The sequence below is a fragment of the Hippocampus zosterae genome, chromosome 7 (genome assembly GCF_025434085.1).
Source record: "Hippocampus zosterae strain Florida chromosome 7, ASM2543408v3, whole genome shotgun sequence".
Classification (NCBI taxonomy): domain Eukaryota; kingdom Metazoa; phylum Chordata; class Actinopteri; order Syngnathiformes; family Syngnathidae; genus Hippocampus; species Hippocampus zosterae.
Window position 1 is genome coordinate 4,272,745 of NC_067457.1, and position 21,225 is coordinate 4,293,969.

A 21,225-nucleotide genomic window follows, 5' to 3' on the forward strand; every position below is an offset into this window, starting at 1 on the left:
TTTTTTTCCTTTTTTTTTTACGGTGCGCCTGTTTGCAATCATTAGGACGCGGCAGAGCGAGGGTCGAACTGCCCCCCCCCCCTCTCTCTCTCTTTCCCCTCTCGAATCGTGAAGAAGTAAATTCACTTTTACGCACAAACTTGTCCGGACCGCTTGGAAGTGATCAAAGGCTGCATGTGCGTCGAAAATGCTGCGGACTTTAACGCCCCGTGCTAAATGTTTATAGTTCTCCTCCAATTGGACCTGCGTGCGCGCGTCCGCGTCCAAAACGCTTGTAAAAAGCTCAACAATGTATGGGTGGGTTTTCTTTTCTCTTTTTTTTTTTTTTGCTTTAGCGCCGGCTGCACTCTGACCTCCAGAACGGAAGTTAGATCTACGGTTGGGTCAACTATGAATAAATAACAGACAAATGACACATGACTTTTGTTCCAGTATCCTAAAAGGGGGATTGCCCACAATTTAAAAAAAAAAAGAATTGCAATGAGCACCGTCAATTCAGATCCGGACTTTAATCATATTTGCAAACAAAACACTCAGACGAAGGTGTGTGCCTAAGATTTGCAGGCAGGAGTGGAAGTGGGTGTAACTCGCTCGATGATGTGCTTTTGCCCCCTCCCATGATTTAAAAAAAAAAAAAATCAGGAAAGCTCCAAGAAAAGAAAGTAGCTGAGGACAGGCAAGGTTGTGTGTTGTGTGTTGCCATTGAGGTCCTGACAGAAATTGATAGAGTGCACACGACGTCCCGGAGCCTCGCGGCCACCGGATCCGGCCCTTCTCTGAGGGGGGGGGGGGGGGGGGGGGGGGTCCCACGGCGTGTCAATTCAACAAAAGAGGTAAGGATGTGCGCTGGCTTTGCGGATACTTGAGCAACATCCAAGAAAAAGTTGTCTTTAGATAAGTCCGTTTTTGTTTTGCTTATTTGTAAATAAAGGCTCCTATTTAAATTAGCTTGCGCAATTACGTCATTGTTGTGCGCTTTTCCGATAACCAAACGACATTTGTTTTTTTGTCTGTTTTTTTTTTGCAGTTGAGCGTTTCTTTTCAACCGTTGCCAATTAAGTCAATGCAAATGGACGGATGGATGTTTTATGGCTCTTACGTGACAAATTTGTCTTGGGAATCGAGTCAATGTTGGAAGGTTTTGTCAATTTGGGGCCTCTCGAGGGCAATGTGGTGTCACGGAGTGGCGCGTACACGCCGATTCAAGCATGTCAAATGGGCTCTCCCTTTTTTTTTTTTTTAGTTCACATCATATAGGCTTGGCTCAAGCTTGGGTTACACCAAGCTGTTTATTTGCACGACACACACATACACACACGCGCGCGCGCACGCTGCGTTATCGTAACCATCACGATGCATGCCACGAACGCCTTCACTCAGCCTAATTTTGACCTTTTAAAACCGGCGAGTCAGCATCACTTTGTAATTCCTATTTTGGAAGGACTATTATTCTACTTTAAAAAAAAACAAAGTAGCAGTTTGTTTTTTTTAAGCAACAATTCGGACACTTTTTTAAAATACATTTATTTGAATGAGACAGTAAAGACAGTGTGCAGAACATAATACGGAACTATAGTATCGTACAATTTTAGAGTAATACAATAAGCTCATTCTCATTTATTGGTACAAAAAAAAAACGTGATCTTATTTTATCAACATATTGGCAGGAATAATAACGTGTTATTCACAACTGGATTGCATAATGCAGGGGGATAGAGAAGTGGTGACTTGTGGAATGTTGACGCCAATTGCCCCAAGCGACATTTTTGAAACGATATCAAACGCTTTCAACGTTCCCAATGATCTTAATGAGGATTTTCAGATTATTTTTGATCTTTTGGTCAACATGCGTGGTGACCGAGCAATTTCCTTTCCTTCATAGCGCGGATACATTTAAGTACAGTTCAGTTGTATTGAACTTGTTGGTGTAACACATTTGCGTTTGATCTTTTATAGATCTTTGTGTTCAAACACTTCTAAATTATTTTCAGATGTCCATGTCTCTCTTACATTTCATTCGCAACTTTATGTATGTGTGTGTGTGTGTGTGTGTGTGTGTATGCACGCACTGCGGATAACGTGAGTGGCTCAGTGGCTTCAGCTTTTAGTAAAGTCCAGTAGAGTACATTTATGTACAGTTCACTTGTATTTAACTTTTAAATACTTTTAATCCAGTACAATGTATCAAAATAGAGTTCAGTTGTATTTAACTTTATCTACAATACATTTGTATTTATATACTGTATAAATACATGTATATATATATATATACAGTATATGGTGTTTTTTTCCTGGATTGTTTGTTTTCAAATATTTATTTAGGTACAACATTGATGCACATTTCAAATGAATCATTTAAATACATTTTTATGTTCAAACAGTGCCTCAAGTGTTACAATATGAATATATATATATTTTAGGAATAGAGCCTGTTTGCCGAGTTTTTGATTGTTACTTAGGCCTCCTATGTTGCTGGACAGTATTTTAACGTTGATCATAGTTGTCGTACTTAAGAGTGAGAAGGTTTTTTTGAGTTGTTTTTGTTTTTTGAGGTGGTACTTGGTGTAAAAACTTTGGACAACCACTGCCATGTAGTAAAAGTTTCCGAAAATGAATTTCTTGTACGTCCACTAAAGCACCAAGTGTCCTATTCAAAGATCTTTGGTCAAAATAATTTCAAGAATCTTCCAAATGATGAGTGTTGTGTTGCACGGGGTCATGTGACCTTTTGACCCCAGGGTGGCCTACCCAGCCACTGTGCTAAACCCAACCTCAACATTCCCGGACATTTTAGAGTTTAGCAAAACATGTTTGTAATCTTCAGTTAAGACGCTTAAGTGACTCTTATTTTCTTTCTATTTTCCCGCCCACCCGGGTGAGAAAATATTTGTGAAATTTCAGGAGTCGTCCGAGTCGGTTGATCACTTTATGCCAACCCGAAATAAATTACATTTCTGAATTTAAAGTCAAGATTTAAAAAAAATAAATCAACTTAGGAGCATGATTCCAAAACGCAGAAGTTTAACCACGTTAAACGCATGCAAGACAACACGCTACGGCCATAAATCCTAACGATAATTACAGCCTCTACCTGCATGTTTTGATGGCCCATAAATAGATGCCGGTGTCGTCTCCACACAGGCCTGGAGCTGATTACAGTCGGATATATATCTGCGTGACAGGTACTAATTTGGCGCCCGACCATTCCGCACGTTTTACCACCATCTATCTCTTCTTGGGGCATCTTGCGTTGAGTTGCCATCCGCTTCTTTCTCTCCCGTTTCATTTGTCTGCATGATCACAAGCTGTGGCAACAAATCCGTGGAAAGGTCATGTTGTGTTTGCGTCCGGTCTTGTCTTTTCATTGTTACGTGTGGTTAGGGCCTGATATATACTGTATGTGTGTATGTGTGTGTGTGTGTGTGTGTGTGTATATATATATATATATATATATATATATATATATATATATATATATACAGTGTTGTCCACCAGAATAGTAGGAAAATTATGCTGTTTAGGGTGTGTCTTTTTTTTTTTCCTCTCCCCCACACTCGAAGCTGATTTAGCAGTCGAATACGTCTTCTTTTGTCTCATGAGATGGCCGCAGCACCTTGAGGGCAGCCCGGCTCCCAAATGAACGGCTGTGTTTTGTAATTCTATCAGAAATAGGGGTTGGGGGATGTGGGGGGGGGGGTGTCTTTCCTTGAGTGGCACCCGTGGAGACGGCTGGCCCCATCCGGAGCTCGTTTCAATTCGGTATGTTTCCCGTTGGTTGTGAATTATGACTTTTCCAAGGGGGTCTCATTTTGACGTTTCAGAAAGTTTGCTGGTTTCTTATGAAAGGTGGTCGGCGTGGCACCTACTTTAGGTTAATTTTGCCATTGGCTGGTAATGTGCAGGAAATATTTTATTCGACTACTTTCCGAATGTGAAGTTGAATGGCTCAATAGGGGCGTTGTGTGTGTCTGTGTGTATGCGCGCGCGCTCTGTACCACATCATACTCAAAGTGTTTCTAAAATTTTACAGGGGCAAAATATGTCCACATATTAACCTTCATTTAACCAAATCCAAGCAATTGATTGTGATCTGTTTCATTGTGCTTATATTGTCCCCCAACTTCGAGAGAGAAGTCAAAACAACTTGGCAAAATGTTGGGACCAAACAACAAAGCAAGGCTTTGTTGTGCTAACAACGTCATCAATGTCAATCCTGTCTATTTTCAAGTTGTTCCAATTCATATGACTGTTTCAACCTCCCCAAGTACATGTTACGGTTTTGACAACGAAAGGATCCAGCAACTTGCTGCTTCAAGACAAACCTTCACTCCCAATACATACTCACCCAGCACTGTATCAGGCACAGCTGCACAATCGGATCCAATGCGACCGGCGCATCGATTGGAATACTCGACCATAATGCGATAAAAGTAGAGACGATGAACCAATATTTTTTTTCCAGTGGTCACCAACCAGTTTCGCGTCAAGACATATTTCGACAGAGCAGCGTAGACCAAAAAAAAAAAAAGACTACAAATGCAACCTACCATTACGCAAAGGCGCCAAACACGTGATTAACGATTAGCCCACTTTGAGCTTCTAATGTTGATGTGGGGTTGTCAAGTCAACTCGTTGAGACAAACTTAATACGAGCACCATCTTATATACAGTATATGAACTCTTACCATACTTCATCATGCTTATATATAGACGCCTTCTATCAGCCCGAGCTTCTTTATTAGGTACATCTGCATAATCTGACACTCAATACAAGCCAATATTGTTGTGCTGAGAGCTATAAAGATGGCCTTTATTATATTTGCTAAAGTCAGTACATATATACTGTGTAATTGCTGTGTAATTACACCCAAAAAAAAAATATTTTGTCATTTTGTAATTTAGGTTGGCTTTATTGATAGTCCAGAATCACTTCTAAGTTTAGGTTGCATATAACGGCAAACTATTAGACAGCCTCTCGGTGCAGTTTTTGCACGAGAGGAAACCAGAGTAGGTAAAAGTCACTTTTGGAACAGTCTTTGATTTCAGATGTGCTTTAAGTAGCCCGGGACATGCAAGGCTCCTTGCCTTGCACCGGGGGGGCTTGAGTGAGGAGGAGAAGAGCCAGGCCCCTATAGAATAGAAAGCCGGAGGGGAAGGTGGAAAGTGTCAGTCAGGGACGCTTCACTGCTTGACGACAATCCTAGTGCAGGACCGCTCTGTTTCAAGAGCAATCAGTCAATCCGCATTAATTATCCCCCCAAGCTCTCCCACCCCACTCCTCAATCGCCCAACCACCCCCACGCTCAGCACGAGGTCTCAGGGAGGGCGCGGACACACACACACACACTCAGCTCCCCACTTTTCAGTGAAAAAAAACCTGCAATAGCTGTTTTTGACGAAAACATAATAAATTAAAAAAAAAAACAATTCAGACGATGAATGTAACATATTTTCTTTTTATTAAATGCTTAAAATGATGTTGAGGACAACTGGCTTTTAAAATTTTGCATTCAGTGGTGATTTCTCATTTTGGACATTTTTGGACCAACTCAATCATGTCAGGAATAAACTGTTCAAATGTCAGCCACCCAAGAATATCATTGTTCTTTCAGCGGCATATTTTGCAATAACTTTTTGAGGGCAAAGTCAACTTTGTGCTGTGATCAATTCTTTTAGAACACACTGCAGTAGGCAAAGTGAACAATTTGATTTATACACAAATTAAATTTGTTATAACATTAGATATATTGTAATGTATGCACTTTTTTGTACCTTGAGATCAACAAGACTGGGATTGAGGGATAATTTCATTTTTGTGTGATTTAGAATTTGACCAAATCATCAGACAATTGTTCTAATCTAAAAGAAAATCTCACAATTACACATTTCTTATTATTTAGATATTTTAGTAACATTTTAACGAAAAATATATATATTTTAAAATACTGTATGCCGATTTTAGTCACTCATAGGGAACTTCAATTTCCACTCAGCTGCACAGTATATTTTGTTGTTGGATAGCATGCACAAAACCAAATCACTTCATTATTTAGCATGTGGTGAATGGATGAAGTCGACTTTGTTCTTCTACATATATACATATAAATATATATATATATATAATATATATATATGTGTGTGTGTGTGTGTGTATACACAGTATATGAGCATTTTAACATCTGACCTTTAAAATTGGGATTCAGTGTTAGTTCTCCTTTTTAATATTCGATTTTGGAACAAATCGTCATTCAAGTGATAAATGTAAAGACATTTCTTGGCATATTTGCAACTCGTTTATTTAGACTCGAGTGAATAAGAAACAACATTGGAGAGGAAGTCAACTTTATTTTCCAAAAATTCGAGTCATTTCCCTGCAGTTCCATTTGTGTGTATGTATAGTAAATTACAAATATTGCAAATTACATACATGCAGCTTTGGAGAAGTGCAAAGTCGTGGAATTCTCGTTCGTCGATTATGTAATTACAGACCTAAATCATTTTTCTTGAAATTAAAGATTCATATGTAATTGATTCTGTTATTAAGTATTGTTCTCTGCAAGCAAGACGCACCGAGTGCGTATAGTCACTCATCTTGTGGTCTACGGACTTGGGAGTGTTTTGTTTGGGCCCGGACCAAAGCAAATGAGACGTTCGCGTCTACTTCGACTATTTCGGGCATTTGCATTTCCGATTGTCAGGACCCCAAACTATATAAATATACATGAATAAAATCACTGCGGTTAAAATGGCTTATTCTGTTTTAAGGAATTACTTTTTGTTTAAAAAAATAATAATAAAAAGGCGAACACGCACACTTCCCAATCTTGACGGATCTAATGGCAGAATTTACGAAGCGGTTGAAGAACAATATCCAGCTTCTTAAATCATCGACAGAATCCATTTAAGGCGACTGAATCTCAAGCAGGGCCTACATGACTCACTTTGAAAATGGGTAATCCTTCGTCCAAAGTTTTGGTGCGATGCGCTCGCGCTCGTCGGCTTCTTCGCAGTTCCTCGTCGCCGCGCCTTCCTCTTCGTTTCCTCGACACAAACTTCTTGATGTTGCATCGAGCTCCTCTACATTTCATTCGGCGTGTAATTTGCCCCCTTTTTTTACCGCATTCCCTTTGATTTAGTCACTCTTGACTCCTTTTGCTCTGGGGGCCAACGGGGGTTTCGCGCAAGAGGTGAGGGGGGGTAGAAGGGTGCGCCTTGAAACCGCTCCTCCTTATCTCCTTTCATCGTTCGGAGCGGGTCGCCTTGAAACCGCGGGGGCAGTAATTGCTTTTTCGAGGCAGCCCAGTGCGGACTGGCCAGCAGCCAATCAGAGCCTTGTTTACACTCGCTGATGGACAGCGCCTTGGACCCGCGCCAGCCAATCGGGAAGCGCGTAAGGAAGCGGAGTCCAGTTAACCCTTCAAGTGCCAGTGTAAACAAAGCCGGACGCGAATCGTGTATTAGACTGTAATAGCTCATATATTTCGACGTGGAAACATACATGGCCGTATCCTTCCACATTTAGTGGGCTAAATAACTCGAGCATAGGGAAAGCTAACCCCGAGGACAGTCGTGGATAAGGCACCTGTGTGTGTGTGTGTGTGTGTGTGTGTGTGTGTGTGTGTGTGTGTGCGTGTTCGTGTGCGCGTGCGTGCGCGTGTGTGTGTGTGTGTGTCTGTCTGTCTGTGAAAGCGCTGGCGCACGCGCATGTGTACAGCGCCAAGCCATATGAACGCACAAGCCACAAAAAGAGCAAAATTAAAATTATACGTTCAAACCTTACAAATGCGGACAACCACCCATATATCTCAAATGATCAGAGGTATTAAAGTAGAACTTCAGACATTTAGTGCAGGCCTATATTTAAAAAAAAAAAGGCTGGTACTTCACCGAGACCACTGACTGCAATATCCTGAAATATAAAAGTACAATTTTTTTTTGCTTTTACTGTTAGTGATTTACAAGACTAGTTTGGTTGGTTTGCCACATGAAAAAAAAATCACAAGCCATCTTTTATTTATTTTGATAATGCTCATATGTCAAGAAAAATAAGATACCCAGCTCTATGGTTTTGTGACATCAAAATGCGAATTGTATATTTGCTATAATAGCAACAAGTGACTGAGTAAATGTTAAATTATTTCATGACAACAAAACATTTGTTTATTTTGACAGTAACGTTTTGAATGTTAGTAGCTGACGGTTAAGTCTGCACAAGACACAACACATTCTCCACTATTTATTCTTGAATTTCACAATATAAAACAGTTTTTGTAAATAAGGCCACGAATCGACCAATATCTTGTGTTTCTGAGTCAGTTGCATCACTAATGTTCATCATTTCAAGTTTGCATTTTTAATGAATCAGTCAGTCACAACCACTGGTGCCTTATTTCCATGGTGTTGTCATCCATGGAATTGGCAAAAAGGAGCCCATTTTGTAGTGTATTGTTTGAATATAAACTGGACGTGTGTTTTCAAATCAAGTCTGGGGGCGGGAGGAGGGGAGCTAAAAGTACAAACTCATCTCGATTGGCAATTTATGTTAAAACAAGCAAGGAATTTGTCTCTGGTAGTTGGAGTCACTCTCGTATATAGCTGTTCCTTGATTCTGTTCAAAATGAGTTGTAAGATGATTAGCAGATGCAAGGGGGCAATCATGTACAGTAATTACATGACTACGGTGTTTCGGTACAGAACATTTAGTATGATACAGATGCGTACCGAAATCCCACATGGAACATTTTGGACACGGTTCCGTTTTGGACCAGAGTCAGAAATTTGAGAACTGTTCCACCACAAGTGATTATGTATTTTGAGGTTTCACTGTTAAAAACGATGCGCTGGGGGTGACCAGTCTGCAACGATGAATGCATGACCGTAAGATTCATTTCATCATACGTCTTTTTTACTCTGATGGCTCTTTGCCGTTGTGTATAATAAAAATAATAATAGTTTAGAGTCATATAGTGCCTTTGAAATGACCCAAGGACACTTACTCATGGGGCTAATTAACATGTTGAGCAGGTCAGGAGCGCCATGTTAGCGGAGGAGTAGCCGTAGCGGTGGCCGCTGACTGCTAGCCGACCGGCTTGACAGCCAGCGGTAGCCTGATGGAAGATTCTAGTAGCGGTCCAACTGGCTGGTGTGGCTACTTGCGGCGCTGATGCCTGAGAAAACAGGGTAGTAGACTTCTCAAGATGATGTCCAACTAGTGTCCACTTTATGATTTGACATTTTTAATTCAACTCGAATCATTTGGTGAAAACACCAGTGTGAAATCGAATGCAATTTCAGCATAGATATTCTGCCCCCTGAAAAAAAAAAATATTAATCAAGAAAGATAAACCTTATATTTTGCTTTAGTGGACCACAAACACGATGTGGCGGGCAATCTCTGGTCCCCGGGCCTTAGATTGACACCCACTCCATACATATGCAAGAAATATGGGACGTCACTGCAACACCATAGACCAGCATGCTATCTCGGACTAGATTTAGTAAGAAGAGTCGAAGTCAGAGCAGGCCTCATCTCTCTTGTGGCCGTTCAGTGCTCACAGAAGGGCTTCAAATCAAACCTTGAGCCAGTTCCCTCCTCCACTACAGCAACGTGCTCATTGGCTCTGATGCCCCAGATGGGCAGCCAATGGTGACGCGTGTTTACCGACGACTGGGAGTGGAGGTGGAGAAGGGGGGGGGGGGGGTACGTGTGTGTGTATGTGTGTGTGTGTGCGTGCGTGTGGAGAGAAACCTAGGGTGGGGTAAGGGCGGATGGAGTAGGAAGGGGGGTTTGGTGGTGCAGGGCTGGGGGTGCCTCACGGGCACGCTTTCACATTGTCGTCCTCAAACCAGTAGGCGCGCGCGTTCACCCTCCCCGTACACAGACTACCCCCCCGCGCCGCCGCCACCACCACCACCACTACCCACCCTCCTCCTCCCCCCGGCGTGTCTGAGTCCCCGGCTGCATGAACGAGTCTCGATTCACTACAAGCCCGAACTTCTCCGGCGCGTCTGTGCCATACCTCCAGTGAGTGCACAGCACAGTGTGCAGCAGCAGCGGCAGCAGCAGCAGCAGCATAGGATGTAATCAATCCCACATGTTTCATCTCGGCGACTCGGGGATTTTCACTTTGCATGATTTTTTTTGTTCGTCTGTGATATTCTTTTTTTTTTCTCAGCCGCCACTCGCCAGAGAAGGGATATAACTTACCAGTAAGTAGCAAATGTGTGTTTTTATTTCTTTTTTTTTAATCATCACTAATGTGTCATTCTTTGCTGACTCGCATGATGGAAGCCTTTTTGTTTTTAAATCAGACCAGGATGCACAATATGTAGTTGTAGATTAAACTTATCGACATTAATTGTGTGGGGTTTTTTTTTTGATGTGGTAATAACTACAAAACATCATGTACAGTAGCCTCTTGGAGATTTCTGACGATGCGCTACTTTTGGACTGTTTCCACTTTCCAAAAGCGTTTCTGTTTGTAAATGATTAAATCGTTTATTTGTATTAATTTATTATTTATGGAAGATATAGAGTTTGTATTTATTAGACATTTTACATAATTGTTGTGTGTTTTGGACCAAAAAAAGTACCTACTCCAAAATAAATGCCATCCTCCATAGCTCCATCCTCCCCCCGATACGTCGGCTATGTTGACGCCGGGCTTCCTTCACCTCGGCTGGGCTTGTGTCTCCCGTGTCGCCGCCCTCCTTTGAACGCCCTGGATTTAGTGTCGCGGTTACGCGTTGTGACTTGACTTTATTGCCGAATTGTTGGGAGTAATTGGTTTAGATTTTAACCAGGGTCACTTGGAAATTTAATGCATTTTCTACAGTTTTGTCCAAAGGTTCAGCCGGTTGTAGACCTTTTTGCATTCCGCTTTCGTGCATGTGGATGAATGAGCACAGAGGACCAGGTACAGATTTTTTGGGGTCACTTTTACCCATCTTGTCGCATGTCAATTTTAGTTTTAATTTACTTACGGATTTATCTGGCAAGAGTGTAATAGCGAAAATGTGTGTGAGTGTGTGTGTTGTGCATGAGTGTGTGTGTGACGAGCAGGCTTGTATGTCTGTACTGTAGTCCGCGGGAAGTCCTGTTGAGTCTTCCCGACGCACGCATACATCTACATTGCTTGCAAATGGTCGTTTTCTTTGACTCTTCTCGACGAGATGCACTCACGTCGTTGTGTTTGCGTGGCCGTGCAATAACACGAGACAGATTCAGCTCGTTCAAACGTAGCCCGAGTGGCTCTCTGTTTACGTGGAACGTAAACACGAAGACGTGTGTTTACGGCTCGGGAGGATGGTGTGTGTGTGTGTGTGTGGGGTGGGGGGGGGGTGCAAAATGTATAGAGTGATGTCAGAGCATAGTTGTTTATGATCGCTGTCCCGTGGAGAAAGACCATTGTGTCGAACCCACGCAGGAACAAGGGAGAGTCCATTTTGCTCTCCTGTAGCGCGCTTCAATAGGCCCCACAATTCACCTCTTGCGAGCACATCGTCATTGTCCCGCATGCAAAAAACAGTCAACAATTAGTAACAATGCTTTCAATTGAATACTTCAAACGTGCGCCACATAAGGAGTTTTTTTCAGTTTTTTTTTGCCCATGCATGCACTTGACAGTCCGGACATGCATTAATAAGTTAGGCAACTTTAAAAGTGCCCCCCTCGACCTGAAAAGTTATCTCGTGCATGGAGATGTTCCTTAGCATTAAAAAAAAACTATTTGATGCAGGCAAGAAACAGATTTGTTTTCTTTGTTCTTCGGTTCCTGGGAGGTTCTATCAAGAGCTCGAGATATGGACCACTGCAAGGCCCCCAATAGATGATTCCCCCATCTGAGCGTCACGGGGAGCCCTATTTAAGTAAATGACCCGGGCTATAAGGCATACATATAAAGTCGATGATTTCCTACTATTTCACTGTTTATTGCCGCGCTCCCCATCGCACCGAAGCATAAAGGTGATTTGATTTGTGTGATTACACTGCTCGCTGCGCGTGTGCGCTGCACTCACATGGCATTTGCCCACCACGTTGATGGAACTGTGCTTTTCAATCATGTTTGCCGTGCGAGAAACAAGCACAATGGATCGACTGGAAAAAAAGAAGTGAAATGCGTTTGAGAGGATACGCCATAAATAAATTCAGAAATTAAAACAATACAGAACGCACCCCCCCCCCTCCTTTTTTTTAGTTCTTTCCCTTTTTATGACAAGTGGGAGAAGAAATGTAATTTTATCAGGGTAAACAAAATGACGCCCGAGCACGAATAGCAGCCGCAGTTTGCAGAACAATGGTCACAATTTAGATGATTTTCGCTATATTTGCATGCTGGCTCAGATTGTTTTTTCCATTTCTGAACAATCTAAGAGGGAGGCGGGGCGTTATTTACATGATGGATGCACACGGGAAGCTTATATGTGCTGCACCAAGGGGTGGTGGGGGGGCAAAATAGACCTTGCATGCTGGGACCAAATATTGCTCACAGGACATCAGCTCACCTTTCTCCTCCAACAAGATGTTTCTCATTGAAGATTGCGCGCATCGCGTGTAAGTGAACTTTTTTTTCCTCCCTCCCTCCTCTAAAGTGAACTCTTTTTTTTCCATATTGTTTATCGCGCAAACGTGAGCAGCGACTGTGTGTCAGTCGAGTCTTTTCTGCATGGCTCCATCCCAGCTTGACTCATTATTGTCAGAGCTTTGACGTGTCTCCTGCCTTCCCCTTTGTAGGAGATGACGGGGACTCACTTTCCACCCTGCCAAGCCAAAACTCCGCTCAGTGCGAGCGGATCCCGAAGTTCATAAAGGGGATTATTTGCATCTGGGCGCCTGAGACCTTCGGTGCCTCCGGATTTGACTCGGGATTTGGGATTTATCGCTTCTCGGGCCGGATGGAAAGCCGCGATTTCGCTCCTCCGCACCACCTCCTGACTGAGCGGAGCGCGCTGGTGCACAGCGCCGCGTCTCGGATGGCGCCGGGCGGCCACAGCGCCGCGCAGCACCCGGCGCACTTCCAGGCGGGGAAGTACTACTCATCCCATCTCTCCATGGCTCCGCACTCAGGTCAGACACCGACTTGGTTCCTTGTCGTCTGGCTCTTGGAAATTACTTTCTAACGCACGTTTTTAATTCGTGTATTTATTCATCCACACCGCAGCTTATTTTTAGGCCGTTTAAAAAAAAAAAAGGTTTTCCACTGGCATAATCTTGTCGTATTTATATGATTCATCAATTAGTAAAGTAGTCATCATTGTCATTTGATGTAATTAATTAAGATCGGGTAATTCAACTGCTTGCACTTCCCATTAAACAATAAATTAAGGCTATTAACCGCGCCCGTCCCAGTGCACGAGGAGCTCGTATGAAGGTTTCGGTTCGGTTGTGGTAGGCAAATCCAAGTGTTTGTAAGTGGGGGGGTGCTGCTGCTGCTGCTGCTTCGAGGGGTGCTCCGGCTAATGGAGGTGCGGGTAATACCAGAAAATCCGGTTTCTATATTGAGCGGCGACGTGACGGGGTGCGAACGGGTTGACAGTGCATGCATTAGATTTAACAAGTAGCTTTGGTATCCTGTCTTGATGGAAGGAGGAGGGGGGTCGGGGGGGGGGGGGGGTGACGCTGTGTGCTCATATCCGCGTGTAGAGGTGGTGGGGAAAGTGGGGGACGGGGTGGGGGGGGGGGGCTTGAAATCATATAAGCGTTTAAATATTGCGATTAACTGGATGCACGTGAACGTGTCTGATGAGAGAGCTCATTAATTAAGGTTTGCAAATGCAGCGGATTCGTTAAAATGGACCAAGACACTCAGTCGTATAGATTTGCTGTATAGGACCCACTTAGCTCATCTTATTTGCATATTCATCAGTACGAAAGATACTCCAAATCAAACTTCATGCCTTTCTATCTATCTATGAATGAGATCTTTTATATACATATTATTCAATATATACGTATAGACGTGTGTATATATACAGTATATCTTTCCTCATTCGCTCTATTGTTGTAAATAAACGTCCTATACCATTTTCAATATCCTCTGACAGGTTTGTCAAGCTAAGCAAGAAGCAGTGTGTCAGCGAATGCGACACCAAAGTGTCCCGTTGTCGTTTAAAAGTAATGTACCATCAATTTATGAGCATGTCTGTTTAATTTTAATGTAAGATGAATTAAATATAGTTTCTGCCCGATGCGGTGCTCTTACGTAAGACGCACTCGCTGGTGCAAATAGGTAATGATAGATTTTGATTAATAACCGTTATCCATTGAACCATTTCATAAATGACGCCATATGGACATATTATTAATAACATTTATTATTTAAATGTACTTCTTCCGATTAAACTGAACTCCCCACCCCCCCAAAAAAAAATCCCAACAAAACGTTTATACATGTAAAATAGGCTTGTTTAAAGAGACACACTTCTAACCTGCATAACACCTAAACCAGATTATTCTGCACAAAGACTGATAGTGCCGCTCGCTCACATGCATTATGGTCCAATTTAAACCTGATTCTGTAATGTCGGAGGGGGAGAAAGCATAGTAATGCCGGCCGATAATGCTATTGAAATATATTCAAGGGGGCCTCTCGCTGGGTCTCAAGGTGCATGACACTGTATTGAGCTCGCAGATATCCAGACTCTCCATGCATGTCTCTGATGGGCTTTTGACTGACATGACGGGCGTGGAGGATTGCTGTTTTGACGATGGGGGTTGCTGTATGTGCCTATTTGCTTGGAGGTGAGCCTTTTTTTTTTCTAAGGAGTGGGGGGTGGCGTTTTACCTTTTGTGCCTGCCCCCCCCCTTGGAGATTTAGCAAGCTGTATGCCTGGCTCCAGGCCTTGACTAAAGGGGGAGATATGATTTGGAGTTGGCCATACTGGGACAGGAGGAGGAAGGGCAGTGCTGTAGAAAGCTGATAGACGATTCCTACCATTTTCTCCCTTTTTCAAAAAACAAACAAACAGACAAACATATAATTGAGTGTATTGAAAAAATGCCCCCCCCCCCTGGAAAAGCATGCAATCCATCAATTCTTCTAAAGCCTCTTATTTAGATCAGCATGGTGTCTGCTTGAATATCGACACGCTTGACAAGGTGATGGAATGATGGTCGCATACCGGCGCCCCGAGACCCCATGCAGCCCCCTCCCCATTTTGATAAAACCCTATAATGATATTACACAGGCGTTCTGATTACCGATAGGAGCAGTGGGAAGAAAGCCTTTGTCTCTGTCTGCCTTGCTGCCCCCTCATTTTTTTTTTCACCCCCTGTGCCGTTCTTCCAGTTTCTTTCTTTCCTTTTCTATGTGGTCCGCCCTGGGCAGTGTGTGTGTGTCTGCGTGTGTGTGTGTGAGAGAAGGTTTAGCCTGCAGTAGCACAGGTGTGCAGTATTATGGAGGGCGTGGCGCAGCATGTCATTGAACAGGTGTGTTACTTCCCAGACAGCAGTTTTGTTTACATGACCGTGGATGTGTGGGAGAGCGTGCGTGTGTGTGACCTACTAAGACATACACACACACACACACACACACACACACACACACAAAGGAAAGCTTTTTGTTGCAGCTGCACACACAGACACACATCCGAAGCCGGGCGCTCGCTTTGAAAAAGTAATAAACCATAATCGCAATGTTTCTGTAGGAGCAGATAACCTCTCCATCACCTCTCTAGCCCCCCCACCCCCCACCCCCCACCACCACCTCTCTTATTCTTCCCTCTATTGCCCTCCCCCACCCCTTCCCATCCGACGCACACCTTCGCTCCTCTGCCGTCTCCTCGTGCTCGGTCATGTTTGAGATGCACTAGGATATAATGTTCCTCCACGGCGAATGGACGCGTCCATTGCTTTTGATCCAAGTGGCTCATTGGTACAAGTTTCCTCAGTTTTGATCATCACGGCAGCATCGATGAGACACGCCCCTTCTTCCTCACACACACACTTTAAAAAAAAAGATCATATTAAATTTGGTCCAACTTAAATTACTCTCTCATTCAGTACCAGCCAATTCTAGACCAAGTCTGAAAAGACGTTTAAAAACGTCTTTGGGAGTGAATGAGTTTAAGATTTTTTTTTTTTTTTTTTTTAATTCTGTAGTACACCCAAACCATATGACTTGGGAGTTGCGGGCAATTGCACGTGTGTTGTTCGTCGCTGTGAGTCAGCTCAAATGCAGAGCTGTGTACCAGTCGCATATTTAAAAGCACAAAGACGGAAAGGTTGAGGGGGGAGAAAAAAAATGAATGAGAATACCAATGAAAGGGAGGAATGGCCGAGGGAGTGAGGAGGCAGAATGTTTCCACCTGGCTGGTAATCCAGTCGGATTACAATCGCCTGGCGGCACCCACGGGCCGCCATCCCCGTCTCCTCGGGCCGGCGTCTCCGCCGCCGCCTCTCAAGAGTGACAGGAAGTGAAAGCGAGAGAGAGAGAGGTGCATACATGTGAGATGAGTCAGCAACGAATGAGCGTCTCAGACAGACCGGGCTCGTCTTGACTGTGCCCGGGGGCGCAGAGGGCGCTTCCCGGGTGCGGCGCGCAAGACGACCCCCCGTGGGGAGGTGACAGCTGGTGGAGGCTGCAGCCAGCTGAGCTGCCATTGGATGCGGCAAACTGTCAGCTCACTTCTGTTCAAACATACTGTACGTATTTGTTTGTTAGTTAGCGGGATTATGCATAAGCTTCTTAACCAATTTCAGCCCCCCCCCCCCGAAAAAAAAAACTTTGTTGAGTGTCGCGGCGGTAGATGGGGGTACACAATCTGGTTCTTATTCAAATAAGAATTGCTTGGCCGTGTCGAGTGTGCGCTCCATGCCAAGGGTCACCGACCTTTTTGAACCTGAGAGTTCATTCTTATCTTTTGAATGAATTTGCTCAATTTTCTCTTAGACCAATTTTGACTTTAAAATTCCAAATGTACTCCAATGCAAGTAGGATTCAACCGAGTTTCACCCGATCCTCAAAATTCATTTGCACAAAGACGAAATAATCAGCCGTGAGTTTCAACATAAATCACGCCGCATAATGTGCCGCTTATGTGCGTCAAATCAAGATGAGCGGGGTAATCACGCCACCAACAGAACTGGTCCCCCCCCCCAAAAAAAAGGGGGATTACATGAATGAAAGCCCACCGAAATACAATTCCAGATAGAGTCAAGAGCCTTTTTTTTTTATTTTTTATGTCAAAGTCTTGAGTGAAGAGCATGTTTGTTCCCAGGCACGTTTGCTTGGAGGACAGAAAGACTTTTGTCCGGCCTCCAACTCGCATCCAACATGTGAACAGCTGCTTATTGTCTGTGGCGGTGATATGAAGGGACTCGGGCCCGCTCGCTTTCAACATCTCGGGGCTGTGAACGCACGCCGCCATCTGATGATTTGGCATGTGAACGGAAAGTGCCAGACTCTCTCTCTCTCTCTGTGTCCATGTGCTCCTTTTCCTCTCTCCTCTCCCCCCCCCCACTTCTCTCGCAGGCCATACCTCCCCTCCGCTGCGTTCCGCTTGCCCTTCCTCCCGCTCCTCCTCGTCCTCGCCTTCTGCTTCCCTCTTTCGCTTCCCCTTTGCTCGAGTGGTCCTCAGACCTCCCCGCACCTCCTCACACTACACTCCGCTGTCACTCTTTGGTTCTCAATGAACACCCCCCACCCCTCAACCGGCCTTGTCTCATCTCTCCTCTGATTTCTGTCTCAATTTCAAATCACTCCCTCTCTCCTTCTTTTTCCTTTTTAAAAGCAGGAGAAAAAGAAAAAAGACGTGAAATTCTGTGAGATCAGCACGGTCGGTACGGCGATATGTTGACACTCGCAGTGGTGTTGAAATACATGTTCAAAAACCTGTTCCCGCCGTATGCGTTTGTTCCTGTAGCTCCGCCAGTGTTTCGATATCAGCAGATAATCGATAACAATTGATGTATCGATGTCCCAGCGTGCTTTTCCTCTGACATCGAGTGCTATTTTACATGGCGTCACTTTCCCCATGATACTTTTTTCACAAGTTCTCGCCTTCCCCTCTAATTCTCGATCGGTTCAGACTTGTTCTCGTAACATCACAAGAATACATTTAAGACGCGCAAGGGCAGACAAACACAAACTTTCAAAGACCCGCTTGTTGTTTGTTTAAAAAAAAAAAAGCAACACAAAGTGTTTTCATTCATTTATTTTAATGTGGCTGCTCTTTCTGATATGAAAGAAGCCACTATCAGAAAAGAGATTTAGTGGATGTGTGTGTGTGTGTGTGCGCGCCTGTGCCTGTGTGTATTTGCAGTCACTCTTTTATGGGCTCTTGTCTTTGTCACAGGGGTCAAAGCAATCCCCCTGCTTACGCTATGTGACCGAGGGACGACATTACTTTGAGCGGGGGAGTAGGGGTATGATGTCACAGCCTACCCCCCCCCCCCACACCCCCCGCCACGCGCACCTCTCTTTTGAAAAGCGCACACGCACCACAAAGCGATCACCTTATCTCAGTCGGACGATACCTGAGACTTGCCTGCCTTCCCCCCCCCCCCCCCTTTCTATCCATCTCGGGGGTCACATTTTAGGGTCCTGACTCCCAGACGCTGGAGTGGACCTCGTTTGATGCTTTTCTCGTGTTCCGCCTCTCTCCTTCATTCATTTCAGCTGTTTGCCCCATTCATATTCTAATGGCTTCCATTCAGGCGGGTCTATGTCCAGTTTGTTTTGCTGTCAGGGCCTCAGATGGATGGCGCTAGTTGGAGGTTCATCTGGGGGTGAGGATTAAAAAGCCTCCCCCCCCCCCCCCGGATGCTGGAGGTTTCTTCGTCGTCGTAGTGTCTGGCAGACGGAACAGATTGGTGTGACAGACAGGTAGATATTAAATAGGTAATACGTGGCTGTGTGTGTGTGTGTGTGTGTGTGTGTGTGCGCACGCGTGCATCAGTGTTGGGGAGTCTGAAATAGAGAGAAGCAGCTGTGTGGAACAGCATGGATCGTTACACAGTGACACACATGAAAGCATTAAGTATATTCAGGAGCCTTTGTTGAATATACATGCAACGTGTGTGTGCGTGTGTGTGTGTGTGTGTCCCATCCCTTGCTTTCGCACAGGCAGCGACTAGTGAGGGGGAAAAAAAACAACTAGAGAGAGAGAGAGAGAGGGGAGGAGAAAAAAAAAGATCAACAACAACAAAGATCCGTCATCAGTCATTCATGGCTAATCAGTCTCGTGGGACACACACACACACACACACACACAGAGCCGAGGTCCTAATCCCACCGGGGGCTCCTTGTGCCTCTACGTGTGCCTGTCTAAATTTTGGATTGGGGCTGATTAAAAGCGAATTTCTCCTCTTCTGCGCGTGTCTCGCCGCCTCTCTTTCTCTCTCTCTCTCTTTTTCTCTCTCCATTTTTTTCTCGCACACGTCTTTGATTGCCGCTAAAGTGTCTCTACTTCTACGTGTAGTCTCTTTAATAACCGCCCACTGTCTTTCTCGCTTGTTTTTGATCTGTGTTTTTGTAATGTTTGCAAGCATGCGTGCGCGCTTGATGTATGGAGTGTATGGAGTCTGATTTTGCCTATATATGCACATGATGTGTGTGTTTGTGTGTTTGTGTGTGTGTGTGACAAGTGCCTGCTTGATTGAAAGCACCTTTTCTAGTTTACAGTAGTTTTGGCTTATTTGCAAAGTCGAGTTCGGAATATTCAAAAGACGGCTTCCTAAAACAAGGTCGCTGCAACGTATTCCAATGAAGAAGTGCGGCAAGCGGGGGGGCGGGGGGGGGGGCGAAGTATTTCACAAGTGTCTGATTTGCTGATCTGCGCTGAAACGTAGGGAAGTTTTTGTGACTCTTCCATCGCGTATCGGAATAGGAAATGTTCTCTTCATTCTGTTTAATAAGCACTCTGAGTGAGGAAGTGAAGCCCCCCCCCCTTGCTTAATGGCTTGCAGTGTATAGAAGGGCCCCATTATCACAGTATGGATAGCGTCAATATTTGAAGCCCATTTTAATTTGCATATATGACCATTAAGTCTAATGTTGTACTGTTTTTGAAAAGACGTTTTTTGTGTGTGAACTGGGGGAGGGGGGGTGATTTATTTTATGTTTTTCCCGACGCTTCCTTATCTGTAAACTTCTAAGTTGATGAATCAGTTAATTGTTAAAGTAGAGTCAAGGAACTTTGGACGGAAGTTTGCTCTTTGGATCAGGCTGCAAAATGTTATTAACAGCCCCGGTTGCGGCATTACTTCACCCTAAACAATATCGCATTGTTGGGTGAATTGTTGCTTGTCATCACTGAGTATTTTTATTTTTATTTTTTTATTTTTTTTTGTAAAGGCAATCTTCAAGTGTGCCTAATTTTGTGGCTAAGGTTGATTGTCTGAGGCACTGACGGAGAGTTGATCCTTTTGTTAGGTGGGATATCATTTATAAGTTCAGAATTTGCATAATTTGGCCTGAATGCAATGGCCAAAACAGGTCTTTTGCTTACTGTAAAATAATTTAACACTGTTTGAAAAAAATAAAAAAGGCCCGCGCACACACACGTTGGATTTTTCTTTAAAGTTTTTAAATTTTAATCAGTACTACAAAGCCCTCAACACGTTTCTGGAAATTGTTTTATTCGTCCAATGACAATTGGAAAGTTTCTGTGATCTAAAAAGTTTACACACCCCTGTTTTGGAGTTCTTTGCTCCAAAACTCGCAGTTGGGAACAACACAAGGGGCAATTAGTTCTGTAGACTTTGATTTCTTTGTTGCAAAATATTTTCTCAAAGTTTGCTGCCATGATACTTTGAGCTCCCTCAACTATTTCTTTTTTTTTTCTTTTTTTTTAAGCATGCAAAGAATTCAAACCAGTGATTTCCTAGCAAATTGCTATCATTTAGAATTCATTTATTTTCCGACCGCCTTCCCCTTATTCTTCGGCTCATCTTTAATTTCATCTCGACGACTCTCTCCAATAATCTTTTTTTTATTTTTTTTTTCATTCCTGTGTAAATATGACCGAAATGAAGGAATATGAGAAGAGGAGGGGAAAAGCCTGGCAGAAATAAGGTCACACTGGGTTATTCTCATCTCTCTGTCTTCATCACAGCCTCCAATCCTCTCCCTCTCTGCTCGCTCCCTTGTTGCGCTCGCTGTCTGCCGATTCTCTGTCTTGTTTAGTCTCCTCGCGCACATCGGCAGCCCACACACACACACACACACAGAGGGTGACACCTGCTCGTGGAGCCGTTGAGAGTCTAATTTAAGTAAAGTGCTTCTC

At 43.8% G+C, this 21,225-nt stretch overlaps 1 protein-coding gene across 7 annotated transcripts in view; it reads left to right on the forward strand.

Annotated features, from left to right (window-relative positions):
* The window catches only part of bahcc1b (BAH domain and coiled-coil containing 1b), a 58,972-nt gene that overhangs the window by 2,800 nt on the left and 34,947 nt on the right, over positions 1-21,225 (forward strand). For 2 of the 7 annotated variants that reach the window (XM_052069600.1, XM_052069605.1), the window contains exons 1-2: positions 9,968-10,209; positions 12,734-13,066. In XM_052069600.1, coding sequence (XP_051925560.1) covers positions 12,895-13,066 — 172 coding nt within the window. In that variant the 5' untranslated portion in view covers positions 9,968-10,209; positions 12,734-12,894. Of the gene's footprint in view, positions 1-465; positions 834-9,966; positions 10,210-12,467; positions 12,554-12,733; positions 13,067-17,833; positions 18,825-21,225 lie in introns of those variants that run through there. The other 5 variants (XM_052069601.1, XM_052069602.1, XM_052069604.1 and 2 more) reach the window with 5 other exon arrangements.